General features: G+C 42.1%; 1 protein-coding gene across 1 annotated transcript in view; it reads left to right on the forward strand.

The window, feature by feature from the left end:
• The first annotated feature begins 315 nt into the window (after window positions 1-315).
• Window positions 316-20,764, forward strand: part of FRMD1 (FERM domain containing 1) — a 52,936-nt gene continuing 32,487 nt past the window's right edge. The window contains exons 1-2 of the mRNA XM_067535820.1: window positions 316-554; window positions 18,306-18,495. Of these exons, the coding sequence (XP_067391921.1) occupies window positions 18,400-18,495 (96 nt within the window). The 5' untranslated portion in view covers window positions 316-554; window positions 18,306-18,399. The remainder of the gene's footprint in view (window positions 555-18,305; window positions 18,496-20,764) is intronic.

The following is a 20,764-nucleotide window of genomic DNA, read 5'->3' on the forward strand; positions in this document are numbered from 1 at the left end:
TGTTATTCCCCAGGTACCCCCAGCTCAGCTGTCTGGACCCTGCCACTCTGGGAGGCTGCGGCGGGGCAGCTCGCGGAACCGGGCTCAGTCCAGCTGAGCGCTCCTGCAGCCCCCGCCCCGCACCCAGCTCTCCAGCCGGGAGCCTCGGCTGCCCGCGCGCCGGACGGACACACCCAGCCGCCAACCGGCAGCGGGCCCCACCCACTGTCCCACCCGCGCTGGCCAATCCTTGCGCGGCTGCAGACAACACCCCCCACCCGGCGGGGGGGGCGGGGTCACCCGGAGCGGCGGGCGCCGCCTCTCCACGTGGGCTGCTGCTGGTGCCTGTGCGCTGCGCTGCGCTGAGCAGGCAAGAAAGCGGCTCGCGCTCGCGGGGCGTGCTTCACAGCCGCCAGCTGGGTCCACACGGCCCCTTGAGTGTGCAGCCCGGGCCGCGCATGTGCCCCGTTCCTGCACCCGTTCCTGCCCGCTAGTGTCTGTCATGCTGTGCTGTGTGTGTATCTGCGTCTAATCCCTCAACGCTGCCGGGGGTGGTGGGTACCTGGCTGCAGCAGGTAGGTGTGTGTGTGTGTGAGAGTGAGTGTTTGTGTGCGAGGTGCTGCGCTGCTGCTGCTGCTGCGAGGCAGACAGAGCCACTCAGAGCAGTGGATGCTGCGCCAGGGAGAAGGGAGCGCAAGGTGCTTTCCTCAGCGCCTGGCTAAATCCAACCCCTCGTCCTCCTGCAAAAGGGGGAGCGGCTGGCGGTGAGTACTGAGGTGTGCTGCGATCGGCGGCTGAAGTACTGTTCTTCTCTCTGACATGAAGTTTCCAAAGCCGCTGTGTTTATGCAACAGGCTTGGCTAGGTCTAAGCACAGAACAGGCTGTGAAGCTGCTACTATTAGGGATGAAATTTACTAAACCTCGTTGTGGCAGGTTTAGCCACTCTGTATTGTCCTTTGCTTTACCGACTAAAATGTTCTGAATTAAGGCACTGGAAAAAGGAAAAATGCTGGTTTCCAGAGTCTTTTAGCAACAGAATTCTTCTACTGCAACGGGTGGCTTCCCCTCGGTGTGCTTGGGACAGTGATCATAGCCAGTCCATCTCTCCTGGTCCGCTTTTGGATCTAAAGTTAGGCTACTATGTTGTTAACATAATAGGGGTTGAAGTTTCCGAAGCTTGTTGGAACAGGACCCCTTTCTTCCCCAGCCCGTTCCTAACATTAATCTTGAATCACTTGAATATACTTATGCAGATGACTGTGTCATGGAAATGGGGTAGTTCATTACTGTTCTCATTGTTTGTGTAAATGCAATACCCATGTTTTCTTAAATGCTCGGATTAAGATATTTAGTGGTATTTTCCATTATCCTCATTTAGGGCTTTTGAAATCATTCTTTGAAGAATTTCGGTTTTGTGAGTTGTCTTTTATAGGCTTGCTTTATGGAGTAAAATTGGGTCAGCACTTTTTAAGGTTTCTAATTTAACTGCCTTAGACAAAGAACAAGAATCTTTTAATCTGTGTTCCCTTCAATAAGTACCCCAAATAGTCAGCTGCCTGACTGCTGTCTGCGCTACAGCTTCAACCATTCTTACCATTGGTGGAGCTGCATCACTGGTGAATTCCGACTATGAAGTTTACTAGTGAAGGGAAGGTCTTAAGTCTAAGAGAATTAGATATTGATCATTCTCTACTAGGAACGTTTCTGTGTCAATTCCTCCAGCATCATTCACCTCTGATTAAAACAAAACCCAGTTAAAGTAAGTGTTTGGATCCATTTCCTTAATGACTGGTGGTAAACTTATACTCCTGTCTCCTACTGAAAAACAAGAAAATTCACTTGCTGTTGTTTCACTCATATTAGAGAGCCTGTGATTGTTAAGCACTTTTTTAATGTAAGACAGGAGTCCAAGCTACTTCAGTGTTCTTGGCCCATGCATTCTGTTGCTTTTTTCCTCTGAAAATACTTCAAAGAGCACATGCAGTCGTCAAAAAGTGCTTGAGGATTTTGAAAGGGGCAGAGAACAGCAAATGTGAAAGTTGTTTTTACATAATTGTTTTTGTTAAAGAGCTCTTAAGCAGTAAAGGAATATTGGGGGTTGGAAGTCAGTCACATGAGAGAGTTTGTAACAAAGTAAAATTTCAAAGTAAATAATGCTGCTAAATTTTTGTTGGGGATCTGAGCACAAGTCAGGTGCAAGGTTATCAAATCTAAAATATGTTTGTGTGTATAAATGTATTAAGGATTTGTTCTGAGGAGCTATAGTTCTGCACAAATACAGATTAATAACAGCACATTGTCATTGCTAATATACCTTTGAGTACTATTGTGTCTTTGATTTAAGGTTATATTTTCTGTGGAAATGATGTGGATTGCAGACAAGCAATGCTGACAGCCTTCAGTCCTGTCATGGGAAGGAGTTCTCACTTTGTGTGGTGTTGAGACTTTATTCTTAGCCTCTTGGAAACTTCACTGCTGCCTACTGTGTCTTTAGTTTTCCATCACTTTATACACGTTTATTTTCATCGAGTTTGTAACATTAGTACAACTCATTGGTCTCATTTGATTCCTCACAGTGCAGATCACTCATGTTTTGGGGTATCAGTCTTTTAATTAAAATTATTAGTCTCTAGACTTTCAGAACACTTACGCTCTAGTACATGATTGAAATAAAAACAACCTTATTGCCACAAAAACTTGGCAAGACTTGGAAATAAGTCTCTTGGAAGTAGTACAAGATGAGATTATTGCATATCAATGCCAGTCTGCATGTTTTCATTAGGTAAGCTTCTTTATGAGCACGGGATATATTTTTGTGTTAGTCCACACCTGTTTTGCAGTAATTAATTCTTGTAAACGTAAACCATTCATAACAACTAAAATAATCCGGGGTATGGACTCTATATGATAGATCAAAGCCAACTGATATTGTTCAGTTGTAAGCAGAGTGTAATCAACGAAACAGTAGATCAGTTAAACTCACTGCCAAAAAACTTACTTAATACAGAGTTAAGGTTGCTTCTGGGGTGGCCTTATGCCCTTCTAGAGTGGGAAGCAAACTAAACTTAAACCTCTGAAAGCCAAGAAATACAGAGATAAGGTAATGCCTCACACACAACCTCAACTCTGGTCCCTTTGAATAATGTCAAGGAGTCCCTATGATGGATCACAGGACAATACCCTTACCCAGGGATGTGGAAGACAATGAGAATGGAGAATAGGGGTGGGGAAAAACTTTTAGAGTGCATAAATTATTACAAGCCTTTCATCCTTGCCTTAAGGAATGCCTCAAGGTCATCCTCTTAAGGTACCCTCAGTAAACTGGTGCAGAGTGGTGTGTGCCAACATTTCTAATATGTTTGAGAGCAATGGGGAAGCACAGAGGATAGGAGGATGCATGGCAGTGTGTGAATGCCAGTGCAGACAAGGCATTTTAGAGGGCACAGAGAATGTACAAGGGATTATTAGACTAGTTCACCTCATCATTATATTGCTTGTTCCTCTTGACATCGCTAGTGGTCTATTGTGATTTATGGAACTGACAGTGAGTGTTATGCTAACCAGCTGCAAGTACTCCCTGGATCAATACTGCAAGTCCTCGCCTAGTGAGAAATAGTGGGGGGTGTCTGATTAGGAGTAATGAAGTGGAGTTGTGGTGAGCACAGAGAATATGTCTATATTAAGTGTCCTTTGTCATCCACTCAGGGGAAGAGTTAATGTCGTATGAGAGTGTAGTGTAGCAGGCATTACCTTTAACTCTGTATTTCAGAGGTTTAAGTTTAGCCATTTTCCACATTCTGAAACTGTATAAAGCAGTGGTAAGCAACCTTAACTTTGTGCTAACAAAGATTGTTGGGGGTGTTTTTTTGTTTTTTGTTTTTTTTGTCAGGCAATATCCTTTTTTGTTAGAGAAAGCAGGGTTAGTGAGGTGTGATGAAATGAGGGGCATCTAAAGAGAGAAAATTGTGAGGGCCACGTGGAAGGTTTGTGGCATCTGCCAGCAGACTTGTACCTTCCAAGAGAGGACTGGAGAATTATAATAGCCCCAGAGAACCTCTGCTTTTGTTGAGGAAAGTAGATCAGTGTCCATTTTGCTCAGAAATGGGAGGGGGGGGGGGTGGTAGGGAGTGCCTTGAGCATGCATAGTAAAGTGATTCTTTTCTGAGTTTTTTCTTTGTACACCTGTGGGGTATTATACTTCACAGACACTCAGACTTCCCTACACTACCTTTTTGGGAAGTGTTTGCATCAGTATCGGTAGCCACTTCTCAGCCATGCTATTCTTTCTTCTCTGAACCTTTTCCATTTGGGCTTTTCTAATGATGAGGTAATTACCTCTCTGCAGGGTTCCTCACTCCCCACTCAGCATCTTGTGGTACCCCACATGTACACCACCTGTGTGCTTTTCCCACCTCCAAGTGCCTTCTGGTGCTGCAGAGACCTCTACAAAATACCTTTCAAAAGGGCAAGGATGTTTAGCATTTAAGACTTTACCAAAACAAATAAGGTATTTCTAATATTGATTATATTTAATTTTAAAGAGCCACTTAGCTCCTGGAAAACTTTGAAAAATATTTGTGTTGGACAGTTCCCGGAAATCTGGAATGACAAGGGGATAGATAGTTCATCTGCACCTTGCAGTGTATTGCTTTAAGACATAATTTTCTGACCTCATCATTGGTTACTATGGAAATGTTCATAATGTCACAATGACATTATGACTTCAGGTGAAGAATAACAAACCAGAACAAATGGATTCCAAAAGAACAAAGAACTTGTTTTCATACAAGTATCTCTACTTAAATTCAGAGAGAAACAGCAAATACATAATATGTATGCATAAACAGATCTTTGAAAGAGTTTTATAGAACTAAGTTTGTGGTAGCCTTTCTTGTCTATTATCACAAAATAGTGTCTGCATCTTTTGATGGCCTGGTTTGGGGAATTTTATGGCAAATGAGTCTTATAAAAAGTGGTAAGCTGAGTTTAAAAACTCATTTATCAATAAATCTCTTATTTTCACAAAAGCATTTTTGCATTTGTGTTCCTCTGATTAATCAGAGTCTGTTCAGAGACCGTAAGAAATTTGGTGGTGAGGTAGGGATGTTTGTTGTCTGATATTTTAGAGAGAGACTTTTTTTCCTTACATGCATACAGCGTTATCTCCAATAAAAAGAGTCAATAAACAGTCTTTTTAGAGGGTTTTTTTAATGTCTTAAGTAACAAAGATGTATTGGATACCACCCTCAATCTACTGTTACTAATTTGATCCCCTAGTACCTCAGGTAAAAGGTATGTGAACTGGTGGCAAACTTTGTATCTGTTCAGTGCACAACAAAGTAGTATTCCACTGTTAGACTGATTCAAAATAATGTAAATGAGTTGCATGCCTGATCTACTCCAAGGTTACGATTCTTCTATTCCTACAGAAATTCCTTTTTAACTACACTGTTCCTTGATTATCTTAGCATTGTTTAGTTGCAGTACCTTAATTCTTTCTTTGGTGGTGCTCAGCCAGCAGTTTTAACAGGGACAGATTGAGGGGCACAACCTATACAAATAATCCTCTTCTAACTGTGAGTCACTCTCTGGCACTTTCTTTTGCTATCCTTCTTCCTTGGGAAAAAAAATCATTTATTGTTTTTCATACTAGTTTCAGATTCTTGGCATACTCTTTCCTTTCCCTGCAAGATTTAACTTCATCATAGCCAGGGATTGTTTTCTGTAGTTTTGGTTCTTTTGTTTGGTTGGGTATTTTTTAAGTTTCCCATTTCCTTTGTTAAATTTGATTCCTAGTAGTACCATGTGTGGCCCTTGGAGTGGTATTTAATCTTAAAAGCACTGCTGTTAGTGTTAATTTTGTTGGGGTTTTGGCAGACTGGAATTTTCTCTCTCCTGTTGTACTACAGAGCAAGCTGTGTTTCAGAAGTAATGGACGCAAGATATCTGAAAGTCAACACATTTATATTAGATGAGCTGGTATTACTCTCTGTACTGACTAATGACACCGAATGACTACCTTTAAAGTAAGCATTGCAGAAATAGCTTTCTTTAAAAAGGTAATCTGTTAACAGAATGGTAAAAACTTTGAATATTTGGATTTTATTATTAAAATTAACTGTTGGGTAACATTTGAATTGTGGGGCAAAGGGTGGATTTTCCTTCTGGGGGAGTTCATCCCATTTTTTGGGTATGGTGCTAGCAACACTATTCCAGCCTGGGATAGCTTTCTTACCTTGCTCACAAAAATACTTGGGAGGAGCATTTGATTTTATATATTTTTGTTTTTAGAAATGCATCAGATTACACCAGTTAGCATGTAATTGTAAGAAACCTTCCTTATGGAGGAGATTCTCAGGCCTCTTACAAAGGGTCTATTTCCTACCCACCTAACTCTCCAGTATTCTGTGCATCACTCAGTGCAATCAGACTGACACCCTTTGGCCATGTGTACATTTCTTTCTGAAATTTTCCTGCTGTTACTCTAGCATTTGAAGATCCCTAGAGCAGACTGGCTGCTGATATTCATACTTTTTTGTCACTATGTTGTCTAGACCTGCTTTGAGCAGGATGTAGTAATTTAGAACCATGCAGACCAGTGGTTCCCAACCTTTTTTAGTGAAAGCCCCACTAGTTAACACTAGGTAAAACACGCGCCTCCCCACCAGCTATAAACACACACAACCCCTATAAACACATATGTTATTTAGTGTTGTTATAATTATAATAATAAATTACTCTTATCTGAGTAAGAAGCTAAGCCTACCCTGGCGCAGCTGCCACCGCACACCCCATGTGGCCCTGCCTCTTCCCCATCCCTCATAGACTGAAGGTAATGGAGGCGGGCTCTGGCAAGTTGGCCAGGGCTACTCCAGGCCCCCACTGGCATGGGACTGCTCCTCTCCGGCCGGCCAGTGTGGGGCTAGGGGCAGCTGCTCCTCTCTGGCCGGCGTGGAGCTCGGAGGGGAGAAGCGGAGGCTGCTGCTTCTCTGCTCCAGCCGGCACAGAGTTGGAGGCCTCTGTGCCCAGCGCGGAGCTTGGGGGGGGCTAAATGACCTCAATATTACTCAAGCCTCATGGACCCCCTGTAATCTTTGGCGCCTCCCGCCCCAAAGGGGTCACACCCCCCAAGTTGGGAACCATTGATGTAAACTGTCCACATGCATTTCTATTACTATCACTACATCTAATCCTGCTCTGAGTAGATCTAGAGCAGTGATTCTCAACCCCTGGGGTATGCAGAGGTCTTGCGGGGGTACATCAACTCATCAAAATATTTGCCTAGTAATGCACATGCATTTCTGGGCAGAACTGCTCTCCATTAGTGAATATCTTCCAAGCCCTGCACCTTAAACCATGAAGAATAAGAAAAGTACAATCAAAAGTCATGCTGGTGGTATGACTGACAACAGGACCATGGTGTTTGTAAATGGACTTTGTGTAATGCAGGAGTGAGGCAGAAGAGCCCAGATGCTAGTCTCTACTGCATGGTGTGCTCCATCCCATATTTCCACAATCTGATCCTGTACTCTGTACATATCTAAGCTAATCAATAATTCTACTGGCTACTAAATCTTAGACTCAGATTCATGTGCTTGATTTATGCAACTGGTACACATCCTATAAATCAGAACAGTTATGTTAATCGACATTTAGTGGGGAAATGAGAGCCACGAGCCTTGTAGAAATAAACAAATTCATTATAATGAAGAACTTCTTGTCAGTAGTTCAATTTGTTATGCAGAAGAAGCACTTTCGGCTACTATGTCAGTGGGGAAGGTGAAATGGGTCATCCATTGCTCCTTAAAGGGTGTGGGTAGACAAGAAATAATACATGCTGTTTTTTGTAGGCTTCACTCTTGCATCAATTCTTAAATTTCAATATTGCATATATCTAAGATTTGCAAAGAAATTGGTGAGTTTTTATATAATTGCCTATAAAAGTCTATAAAAACATAATTAAGGCTGCAAAGTCAAGCACTCAGAGGTGAGGAAGTGCCATAGTTAAGGTTCTCTGTGCAATGTTAATTCAACGCCCTTGTGCATATGCATTATGATGGTGTTTAACGACATGATCACCATCTATTCTTTGCATTGGGCCATAGTCTCAGTGAGAGGATGTCTTCACTACAGTTAGCCTAGGTGATTGGCACCTGACTTAATCAAGCTTGGGTGTGTGCAAAGCACTACCTGAGTTATTGTCCTTACTGGTGCTGCACTCCCCTTACGTATGTTGTTAGGATTTCTGGGAGCGTATTCCATCATTCTTAGTGCTGCAGTAAGTAAGCCATTCTGATGCTTTTCCAGTGAATTGTGGGAGAACTTATGTCCTTCTGGACACCCAGGCAGGGGGGAATTGTGAAAAGACACTGGAGGATTATCCATGCTCTAGTGATTTTTAGACTGCATCCTCACTGAAAAGCGGGTGGGTTACCAGCCCAAGTGAAAACGTAACCTGGACTCTAACCCTTACACCCAGCTGTACCAACTAATCCAGGTTGAAAGCACCACTTAACGGGTAAGAGTAGGGTGACCAGATAGCAAGTGTGAAAAATCATGACAGGGTGGGGGATAATAGGTGTCTATATAAGAAAAATCCCTGAACATTGGGACTGTCCCTATAAAATCAGGACATCTGATCACCCTAGGTAAGAGGGACAAGAGGAGAGTTACTGACCTTACCTGAGTAGTGGCCCGGGCTAGCTCTGCAGTGAAGACATACCAAAGTGTTTTTCCCTCTTCTTTTCAGCATTACCTATGTCTTGCCCAGGTTTAGCTTCAGCCAGGTGCTTACAGTTGGCAGATAGTACTATTTGCATCAGAGAAGAAGTAGCTGGATATCATCTTCTGTTTGGCATTTGAGATCAGTGGTGCTCAATTTCCACACATTTCCTCTGCCTCAGCAGTTTAATATAGATGCTAAAAAGGATGAGGGAGATGATTGAATTATGTAGGACTCCACAGATGATGCTCACATGAGGTAGAGGAGCAGTTGTCTATTACCGTTCCCATTGAGAATCCTAAAAGAGAGGTTTGAAGCCACTTCAGAGCTTTCCCCTCAGCCCCAGCTATACCTGATGAGGACAGTAATGGTATCAGATGCAAAAGGCTGATGCAGGAGGGTAACTTACAGATATCTTCTCCCATCTCTGGACAGGTGACTGGATGGCTGGCCTGAACACTAACTGGGAGGGGTCCAGCATATTGGCGAAGATATGTGATTGTAGGTGATTCTTTTCTACCTTCTCAATTATTTTGCTCAAAAATAGGTTTGACACCAGGAGGTAGTCTGCAAAGTCTGCCATTTTCAGAAACAATTTCTTGAGAATTGGCCAAACTATGGCATGTTTTGGACTGGATAGTCTTATTTCCCTCTGCAAGAGGTGATACCAGTCTCCATCAGCAGGGGTGCAAGATGCTCCTGGACATCTTTCATCTGTTATGGTGTGCAAGATCTGAAGTATGGATGGTGACTAGGATTTCTTCCAGCAATTCTAGTTTGCTGTGAATATACCCGATTTTTTTTGTGTGTGAGACATGGGGAGGTGACAAGTATGTGATCCGTCTTAGGCTCAGTATGTGGATGCTTCTGTACAGAAGAGTTGAGCTTCTGTGAGAAAAGAACAATAACAATACCTCACATTGTGTAGAGCTGGTTTGTGGTTTGGCATGGAGTCAGACAGGGTTGACAAATCCACTCACTCTCTGGAAATATTCTTCAGGACAGGATTTAGTTGTTTTGATAGCTGGTGGAGGAAAAGGCGGCACTCTCTGCTTCTTCTATAACCATGGCATAAGACCTCTCTACCTCTAATCTTGTTTTCCACTAATGACACTCCAATTTTCCTTGCTCCCCATTGCATCTCATCAGAGAACTGTGGTGATCTGTGGAAACAATGAAGGGAAGTGTATGTAGATGCTAGCCTGTTGATGGTGGTGGCCAGTGTGTCACCATAACGTCTCACCAGATCTTCCACTCCGTAAAGCTGCTATTTCTTCTAATTACAGAGAATAACTGTGGTAAGTGCTGACTCTTCAGTTGCCATCCACTGTGTGCCTCTTGAGATGAGGGAGGTTCCTATTTGTGCAGGGAAGGCAGAGTTTAAGATCAAATTGGTCCAAATTTATCCAGAAATGTTTAGGTTCTTTAAATATAAAGTGACAATTCCCTCTTCTTTTCCTGGGCAAAGAAACTCATGCCATCTCACTCTAACTGTTAATTGTTTTGGGGTTACAAGAAGTGTATCACTTTGGGGACTGATTATGAAACTTCAGAGTATGATTCTTGCTGTTCACTAAAATGTATCCTCCAAAGCCCATTTGAGGGTCAGCTGGTGAAATTCTGAATAGAGCGTGGGAAGGGCAGTAGCTTTTTAAATGGCTGATAATCTTATGTGCTTTTCCTCTAATGTGCTGAACAGTCACTTTGTCACCTGCTGTCATCATAAAAGATGTGTTCTCCAAAATAATTTATAGTGATAAACAATAAAACTCCCTTCCTGGATAGGGATGATATGCACTTCAGGATAGAAACACAGAATTGCCTATATCCGCGCTCTCAACTGGAGTCTTTTCTTGCATTCTTTTTGGCCAATGAAGTATTAAATCTTTGGCCTTCTCTACATTAGAGAAACTTATTTTTATGGTAGTAACCAGAGTCTCCGATCAGGATCAGGGCCACACTGTGTGGCACATTGTGCAAACATAAAATATTCAATTAAAAACTGTTCATTCCCTTCCGCATACCTGTAGCAAGCCATGAGCGACATCTAAAAGTTAAGCGGACATAGCCATGTTGCTCAGGGGTGTGAAAAATCCATACCTGTGGCCAAAGTACCTATGCTAACCTAACCCCCAGTGTAGAGGCAGATATGTACAATGGAAGAGTGCTTCTGTTGACGTAGCTACCATTGTCTGATGAGGTGGTGGTCCTACAGTGGTGACAAAACTCCTCCTGTCAGCATAGGTTGTGTCTACACCTCAGAATTACTCCAGCATAGCTATGGTAGACATACCCTTGCATCCATACCTATGTACTCCTGAATGATGCACACACCTGCCAAATGCTGTTTGGATTAGACTTACTTTCAGCAAGGCTAACGGTTGCGTGGTCCTAAACTCTGTCATTCTGAACCATTTTAGTGCCGGTGTGGATGTAAGCTCTCTGAAATGGTTAAACCAGTCCTCCCACTGTTGTTCCACAGTTGGCTGAAGTCCTTTCAGAATTGTCCAGAGTCCACTACTGCTGGGAACTGTGGAATAGGTATTTGGAGACAATTGTGCCCCTGCGAAGGTTTAGAAGCAGAGATGAATCTGTAATGGTTCTTGCCACAAATCAGCATTGCTAGTGTGGCTGTTTTAAACTGGTTCAGATACAGAGGTGTCAGTTGTCTTGTGTAGGTACATCCATGAGTTGGACCCTCTGGGTCAGGATTGAAATATTATAAGGGGGCATTGCCGCTGCTTGTGTCTGTTCAGTAGACTAACGGAAGGCTGACCTTTAGGCACAGTATTCATTTTTTCCCCCAGATGAATTCAGACTTTTCTGCAGAAGAGAATATTAGGGCTTGTCCACAGGCAAGTTAGTGTGCAGCAAGCCCCAGGGCATGAATCTATAGTGTGAAGTGAGCTGGTGCACTAACTCACCATTTGGAGACTGCGACCGTGCACTCGGAGAGTGGCTTAGCATACTATTGCTACAACTATGCGAAGCTGTACTCCGGGACTTTTGAGTGAACTGTTGCAGTGTCCACACAGGACATACGTGTGCTGCAAGCTAGCGTGCTGTAGATTCACACCCTGCCGCACAGTGATTTACAGAGTAGACAAGGCCTTTGGAGTGCAGTTAGCTGATAATTTTCAGTGTGCAGACAGCCTGACCAGTAACTCATTTATGATGGAGGTTTTGTGAATGCAGAAATGGCAAATAACTCTAAGGCCCCTGAACTAAAGGGTGGGGAAAGACTGTCAAAGTAGTTTACTAATGGCTATTCATGAATCTAGTCATTTTTTTGAGAGGAGACTATTGCCCTAGCTTCATTCAGTTGCTGGGCTGAACCCTGATAATTGTTGCAGTCACCAAAATGAATTGGGGAGACTCAGTTCAGCTCCAGTGCTGTTTGATGGGGAATAAAGTACAATTTGAGAATAGTTTTATGATGCTGCTCAAGATATTTAATCAAAGGAACCTGGAAATGCAGGGGCCCAGAAATGTTTGTTTTCCAAAGTTTTAAGATGTGTGAGTTTGTATTTATTTATTCATTTTTTTAATGTGCCAAATAAAGCCTGTTCTGCCATTCTAGGCACTAAAAAGATTCCTGATTGAAACAGGGAGACTACAAATTAGTGATTTCTTTGTTTCATGTATAGTCTAAATCAGACTTTGACAAAGCAATTACATCTTTAAATTCACTTCTGTGGGAGTCATTTTAAGTCATTTTAAGAAAGCAAAGTAACCCAGAGACAGTTGATTGACTTCAGCTATATGAATTCTTCTTCAATCCTTCTCCGAGCTTTTAGGGTTTAATTGAGGTTAAGAGGTTGGAATCTGTGGTAAACAAAAGAATGGCATATGGGCAGGCTGAAATTTTGTGTATTTAAGTAAGAGCATTCCTTCTGGCCATTTGTTTTCATTGGAGAGTTTTACCGGGTTCACAGTTTAAATGTGTAAACATGCTACACTGGTAGGTTAATAATTGCCTGGGTTTTTATCACTCTGATATATCTCTGGAATATAAAAGACTCACTCAGGCATGTGTTATCCCCTTCACCTGAGGGGAGGGGCTTGGATTTTTTTTAACATCTTCACTGCTTCTGCAATGTGTGTTTTATTTTAAAATACCTCCTCCCATCCCCCACCCCCAAAAGCCCTAACCATTCTCTTAAAATTCAGGTAGATAAAGCAAACAAGAGTGTCTTATTACTAGTTACTTTTGCTGACTACACCTTTTTATTTTCCGGAAACTACAGGGTTAAAGTGACAAGATGAGTGAGGTAATATCTTTTTATTGGACCAGCTTCATGTGAAAGAGACAAGTTTTCAAGCTTACACTGGTCTCTCTCACTAACAGAAATTGGTCTAATAGAAGATACTACCTCACTCACCTGGTCACTTTAACCCTGTAGTTTTTGTAAAATAAAAGGCATAGTCAGCAAAACTAACTAGTAACAAGATGCCCTTGTTTGCTTTATCTAGTTGAATTTACCTTGTGTGTCTCATGTCTTGGGACCAAAACAACTACAACAACACTGCATACAGCAAAATTAGGGGTTCTCAAACTGGGGGTTGGGACCCCTCAAGGGGTCATGAGGTTGTTATGGGGGGGGGGGGTCGCGAGCTATCAGCCCCCATACATGCCATGGCTGCAGCTGTCAGCCCTGTGCATGTCTGATAGCCAGAGTTCTTCACAGCTGGTTGGCCGGAGAGCAGCGGCTGCTGGGTGGGTGCTCTGAAGGCAGCACCGCCCCCAGTAGCAGCATAGAAGTAAGGGTGGCATGGCATGGGAGGGTCGTCACTTTTTTGGGGGGGTCCTCACAGCCTGAAATAGTTTCAAAGGGGGTCCCAGACAAAAAAGTCTGAGAACCCTTAGCTGTTGTCGATAGGTCAGTGTAATGTGAATTTTCACAGGTATGCTTTACAGTAATCTCTTACTCCTCCTCTTGAGTTGTTTTTGTAATTGTGTGAATCTACTTGTTAGATTAGATTACAACTCTTTTAGATTAAGAATGCAGAGGATGTTTATACGTTCTTAATGAATTTGATAGTTTAAGATAACAACTACCCTATGCTACAAAGCCTGAGTTTACTCAGAGACTTTTATGCCATTCACAAACTTCTTGGACCATATGATGTCAGCAGGTAATCACTCAAAATCTACGGGTATGGAGTCACTTTGCAGACATCTGCTATTTTACATGCAGTTGTTTACACTTACTGCTTGGAAGCAGAGAGAAGACTATATATAATATGAAGAAGATAAATGAGTAATCTTTTACAAGAAAATCTATCCTAGGTGACTCTTTTACTTGCCACCTCTTACGGAATCAAATCTATTTTGTTTGTTGTATTCTAGGTTTTTTTTTTTTTTAATCCTAAAAGTTTTATCCAACTGAAATTCTGATTTTAAAGAACTGCTCCCTTCCACTTTATTAACCTAAACACATTAAATTAGTTCTTGCTCTTTCTTGGAAGTTTAGATTAAGTGGGGGTGAGTGTACTATTTGAAAAGGAGTGATAATTACTTCATTTTCAAAATGTAGTTAAGAAATCCAGTTTTTGCAGCCTGAATATGGAAAATGAAGATAAAATAATTCTGGTGCCTGAATGCAAAATTGAAGGGAAGGGCAGAGGGAAAAAAATCTAGTTTTTTAATTATATTTTTGTTTCTGGGTTTCTTTTGCCCTTTTCAGTTGTAAAATTAAAAATATATATGTGATGAGAGATGCAGTTGTTTATAACTATTGTATTAAAGATATCCTAGTGTTTTCTGCAAGAGGAGATGGTTTCCACCATGTCTCTATTCCTGTCTTTCCCACAGGACCAGAGTGGATTGACTTAAAACACCAAAGCAACCTCAAATCATTCTTATGGTATTTTTTAAAAAAAAACATAGTGAATTAAGTAACTTTTTAAAAGTTTAAATCTTTTTTAATTTCCTTGGAAAAAGTTATTCTTGCTGGTAGTAAAAGTAGTAACAATTTACCTTTTTCAAGCAGTAAGGTGGCAAATAGCTTAAATGTCAGTCATTCTGATGCTTAACTTCTACATTTCAGTAAAAGCAGGGAATTGTTACATTTCTGATTCACAGTGCACTAACTTAATACTCAACAAAAACGTGTCAGCAGTGATGATTTTAGTGGTATTTAGTTCAAACACATTAGAACACTCAGTCTTAAGATTCTAATATAAACTTGCAATGGATTAAATTACTTACCATAATTCTGCATCTTTGAGAATATCCTCTCGCAAGATTCTCATTTTTGGGTCTTGACCTCAAGAAATAACTTTGGAACAGAATTCCCACTCTTATCTTTAAAGAATATACAATGTGCTTTTCCCATGGTGTGCATCTGTATTTCTAAAAGTGTTATAGGTTCTCTCTTTTTGGGATTCCAGGAATCACTCCTTATATTTGGCATCTTCTAAACAGCTCATGAAAGTACTGATAAGACAGTGACTTCCACTCTCCAGAGTATTTCTTTGTAACTCTTTTTCAAATGCTGCACTCTAGATCAGAAGTTCTCAAGCTGGGAGGCGGGCACCCATGGGGGGGCACAGAGTGATTCTGAGGGGGTATGAGAAGCTTTAGGGAAAAAAAATTACTGTGCACATTTTACCCACCACCACGAATAACTAGCCAAGCTGATCCCTGCAGAAAGATCAGGTCCTCAGCTGGCGCTGTGCATTTGGATGGATTTCTGTTAAACTTGCATAGCATTCTACAAAGTAATTGCCATCTGTATTTTAATTCGTTTGCTGCGACGCGGTGTGCACATTTAATTGCAAGCATCTATCACCAGGGCAGTTTTGCTTTTGCTCTTATTATAATTGGATCATGGGCTCTGTGTTAGTCAATGCCTTGCAGCTTTTCGTATTTAGTGAGAGTTGCATATTGGTTTTTCTTTATCAGTATATGTAATTGTGTGGAGGGGGAGGGGGCATAAACTACTCTAGACACAAAGAAGGGGGGTGCGATTAAATAAGTTTGAGAAGCACTGCTCTAGATCCCTATTCCCAGGGCACAGGATTTTGGGGGATAGTATGTCACCCTTTTTAGGTTTGGGCTATGATGTGTTAGAGAGAGGTTTTCTTCACTTCTTTTTCAGATCCTGGAGAGGAACCATGTCTCAATGTCTTAGGCCAAGGAGAGGTGAACAGGAGGCCTGCCACTAACCTACTCCCAGATGTTTTTCTTCTGTTTTTCCCCTTTCTTGGTTCCATTTTCCTTTCTCTGATGTTACCTTGAAGGCTCTGCAATCACAGTCCTTAAGGTAGCTTTTAGGTCTAAAGGAAGAGTCCATGGGAACCTAGCAGAGGTGGGGCTTCTCTATTTTAATGTTTTCTGTAGTGCTGACTGCTTTAGTATCTAAGTACTTCCCAGGTAAATTGAGGTCCTTGGTGGATTTCGTCTTTTGTTCTCCCTGTGCTAGTAAAGAAGGCCCTGGTTTGGACCTTTTTTTTTTTTTTTTTTTTTTTACCCTCCTTTCTTTTCCCTCCGCCATTGATCTGTTGATGGTAGGAAAGCTTTGTCCAAAGAGGAGAACCTTACATCGTGCTCTGAAAATGGGGGTTGCCTTCTGGATGAGTCTGACCTCTTCTGGAAGCTTATTCACCAACATTAGCCTCTCCAAAATGAGAAGCATTTACCTCTGGCTTCTACATGAATTGTTGTGGGCTCTGTGAGCCCGCATTGTTGCTGAGGAGCATAATTGTCTTGTTGGGTCATCAGTGGAGATGCGGTCACTGCATCCTGGCCTATTGACGGTCCGTGCCTTAGACTAGGAGCTGGTGGAGGGACCAGAGCATAGGGTTGATGTGCTGTTGGCAGCCCATTCTACTGAAGGCCATGGCTACCCACAATCTGCACCTCTTGGCATTGCTTCCACCTTCAACCAACATACAGTGAATTGCTGTAATCCAGTTTGGAGGTGACAATTCATGGGTCACTGTCTTTCTGGGGAGGAAAGGGGCAAAGTTTCTGAACAAGTTGGAGGTGAAATAAATCTGGTTGGTTGCTTGGGTTTTTTCTTTTGTTTTTGTTTTTTTGTTCTTTGTCACTGTATTTGGCCTTCTAGGCTAATTGAGGAGTTAACAGGACCCTGAGGTTTCCCATCATCCCTTCATGAACAGGGAAGGGAGCCATTTTCTTTGATAAAAGCAGAGGACAGTGATCCAGTTATTTCTCAGTTATTGTCTCCAGCATCACTTCAGTGTTGGCTGGGTTCAGTTTAGACCCAGCTACACATCATCCAGGAGCTAGCCTTCTTTAGGCATGTTGACATCCTTGTAATGGCGATGGCTGCATCTGCGGCAAAAGATACAGAGCTGGATGTCCTCTGCATGTTGTTGGTCTGCAGTTTGCAGGTGTTGGAGGCAGCAGTCCTGGCTTTACTCTGCTTCTGTATGTGCTGCTATAAGGGAGTTTAGCTAGTTCTGTACAAAGTGGTAGGGGCAGTTGCCTTCCATCAACAGCGACCAATTGCCCTGTGAGGGGCTTCCTTGCCCTGAAGAGGAATCCAGCCAGGAGCATAAACAAACACAGCTAGCTGATGGGGAGAAAATCTTCAGTCTAAACAAAATCAAGTTGCAAGGAAATAAAATAGAGAGAGTGAGCTCGTCCTGCACTTCCACCAAACCTGTGTGCCTGAATTGAGTAGCTTTTCATTTATTTTTCATGCATCCATTCATCTGTAGCGACTGTAACTGGCTCTGAAGCTCTGTATGTGAGACTCTGGGCTGCTGCACTATTTTTGTTCCATTTCTTTTTTTTTTTTTTTTTTTTTTTTCCACACAGACTAGAAATCTGAGAATGCTTAACTAGCCACTTATGCTCGGCCATTAAACAGAGAGTGGGCAAGAGTTGTCTCAATAGAACTGTTATACAACAGCAGAGGTTGTCCTGTGGCTCCTGTCTGGCTTCTAGATGGTTTTTGCCTTTGGGTCTTAAGTAAGGTCTTGCGAGAGTGTTCCTGGAAAAAAATGACAATACAAACTAACTCCAGGTTCTTCTACATTGACAGACTCGTGCTGACAGTTAGTTTAAATCTTTACTTGCACTGGTGGTCAGAAACCGTAGGAAAGTGCAATTTCTTCCTCTGATGTTTCCTCTTTCCGAAAGCTGCCTGTAGTATAGTTATTTGTTACTAAGTATTGATTCATAAGCTCATTCCTGGCACTTTGGTATTCTAAGTATGTTTAATTGTTTTGTGGCTCTCTCTAAATCTCTGGTGACTCAAGTGATTTTGGCTGTTTAAAGGCTGAGTGCCCCTGTGATATGCTCTGCCAGTGCTAGAATTGTGACACTTAGCGGGCACCGTAAAAGAATGAGTCAGGAAAAAGGAATGTGTGCCACCTGCCAGTTCCATATAAGTTTCCTGAGGTTTGTATTCCCACCTCCAGAGTAGTGTGACTGCACTGCTAATCAGTAAGAGGGCTGACTAATGTTAGAATAACCTATGACGATCACTCTGGGAGGAAGCCTTTTGAGATACTTTTGTTTACCTTGTTTTTTTAGAATGAAGCAAAAAATATCCTGGGCTGCCTGTCGCTCAGTGCTCCCAGCCTTGTTCCCAAGAGCACACCCCTAAAACCTTATGTTTTTGGCAGATGTGCGGTATGAAGGGAGCCTGGATTCAGTCCTGAGAAGAGTGCCTGGATAGCCAGCAGGAGTGGGTCTGAGAAGCTTGCCACAGGCTCTGCAATGAGCAGACAGCTATTGCAAAGCAGGATGCCGCAGGAGTATCGGAATGTCTGCGTCCTTCTGCCCAACAGAGAGCAACTTGACATAACCATCGGGGTGAGTTTGTTTAAAAAATTTCATTCTGAGATCTTAGTGTGAGTCTCATAGATGTCTATTGTATTGTAGTTGCCAGAGAAGTCAGTGATAAGACTGAGCTTAACTTTCATTGCACTTATAAGAGTACCATATTAGTCCATTGACCAAAAGACTATTAGCTGATTTAAAATAATTGGTGTTTTGCTTCCTAATTGGCTAAACTAGTAAAACTTTACAGGATGATTTGATTAATCTCCTTTATTGCATTTGATAATGAGGACCTAATTTTTAATCCCTTTTCATTCTCTCAAATTGTTTTGTAACAAATTGAAACGAAAATCCTGATACTCAGGAACCTGAAATGTCGTGACCGTTGGACCTCAGTGGGCAGTGCTAATTGACATCAGCTCACTCCGCAGTTTAGCTCTGTTGATCTTTGTTTTGGAAGCTGTTCTGTAGATGGGACTCTCTCAGATGTTTTTTCTTTACTAATTAAATAAAATAGAGCACTGCATATGTAGATTTCCAAGCAAAATATTATCTGTGTTTTACTGTAGGGAAATCTGAAGCACAAAGAAGTAAAGTGACTTGTGCAAAATCAGTCTCGCTCTCGCACGCACTCACAGCCGGGTCTGTTGACTCCCGGGATGGAATGCTATCCATGATAAGACCATGCTGCTGACTTTGTAATATAGTTTGTTTATCAGGCATATGTGAGAAACTGAATCAATGCCTGAAACTTCTTAGTCCTCCTGTTATCTTCCCATCTAAACTGTGAACTGCCCCTTTTTGGGATGGGGGTCTGTCTGTCTATCTCTAGACAGGCTGGTTTTTTTGGATGTGGAGACAAAATAGTCTTTTAATTCAAAATGTGGCTTTAAAAAGCACGTACATCAGCAAAGAAATATGCAAAAATCTTTAAAATCCCCACAGGAATTTTCCTACTTGCCATGCTTAAATCTAGTATCTCTTAAGAAAACAGCAACAGGGCCTAGGTAGGTCAGGGGATTGGTAACTGACTCTGGAGCGCTTCACTTCCTCTAGTTCAAAACCAGCCCGGGGAAGAGAGCCAAAAATCCATTATAATTTGATGGCTGTCCTGGCATACATGAAGTTGTGATTTTATTTAAGCTCTTAGTGGGCAGGTGGCCATATCAGTATAAATCTCTCCATCACAGCTGACCCTAAATACCCCACTTCTTGGTAGCTTTTAGCAGCGTGGGTGGGGAAATCAAACTGGTATGGAGACTGAACTACCCTCCCACCTGCAGGCATTGACTGTACTAGGGACACTTCTAAAAAATGTCCTGTTGTTGCCCCTCCAGCATTAGCAATACCAGGAGCCCTAGTCTGCTGGTGTTTTTAAGCATCCCATCATGTAACCCTGCCTAGAGCATAACAAATCAGCAATGGATATGTATGCACCACAACTACAGGGTGTGATAACAGCTTGTGTAGACATACCTGAGCTAGCTTTACTCTAGCTAGCTTGGGTACCAGAGCCATGACGCATTGGCAGCTTGGGATTCAGCCTGGCCTGTACAAGTCCACCTGGAACCCTGGATAATTTGTTCAGCCTGTGGTGAAGCCCCTGCTGGATAGATTGAAGGAGGCGTAGGTAGGTGTACGTGAGCTGCAGTCACATCTCATGATTGCAGGCTAGACCTAACCAATGGCGCTTCAGTTGGTTACGGTGTCTGTCTCCCAGTGTTTAAACCTGTAGTTTGAAGTGCTTCAGGCTCAGACAGTTTTATTAAGCGTAGATGGGGTCTTTAGAGTTCAGCTTTATAATGTAGGCACGAATGGAAAGAATGTCAGAGGTATCCTTCCAGCCATTTAGTTCTCATTTTCCTGAAGCCTCTTTGAAGAGCTGAGGGGGACAACGGAGTTCAGCCCCTTTGATACTTTATTGTGAAAGTGTAGAGATCTACATATTTGCCTTTAGAGATTTGTAAGGGTTCTGTAACTTTAAATCTGTCAATAGCCCTTTAATAGTCTTTGCTTATACCTGTTTTATTGGCTAAATAGATTGGAGGCTTTGTTTCCTTAATATATACATGGATGTTTCCATGTATGAAAGAGAATAGCTGGCTGAATCAAAACATGAACTTTGAGAATACAGTCAGATGCAGATTGCGTAAAGAACTGAATCCAACCTCTTATATAAATCAGGGGCTAGTAACAAAATCCACCTTTTTTATATTTTTAAAAATGTGAACTTAAAAGAGTGTTCCTCTTGCAAAATCTTAAAGGAACATGGGAACAATTTCCTAGCAACATCAGTAAGACT

The sequence above is a fragment of the Emydura macquarii genome, unplaced genomic scaffold (genome assembly GCF_026122565.2).
Source record: "Emydura macquarii macquarii isolate MOO-44397 ecotype Brisbane River unplaced genomic scaffold, CSIRO-AGI_Emac_v2 contig_3517, whole genome shotgun sequence".
NCBI classification, from domain to species: Eukaryota; Metazoa; Chordata; order Testudines; family Chelidae; genus Emydura; species Emydura macquarii.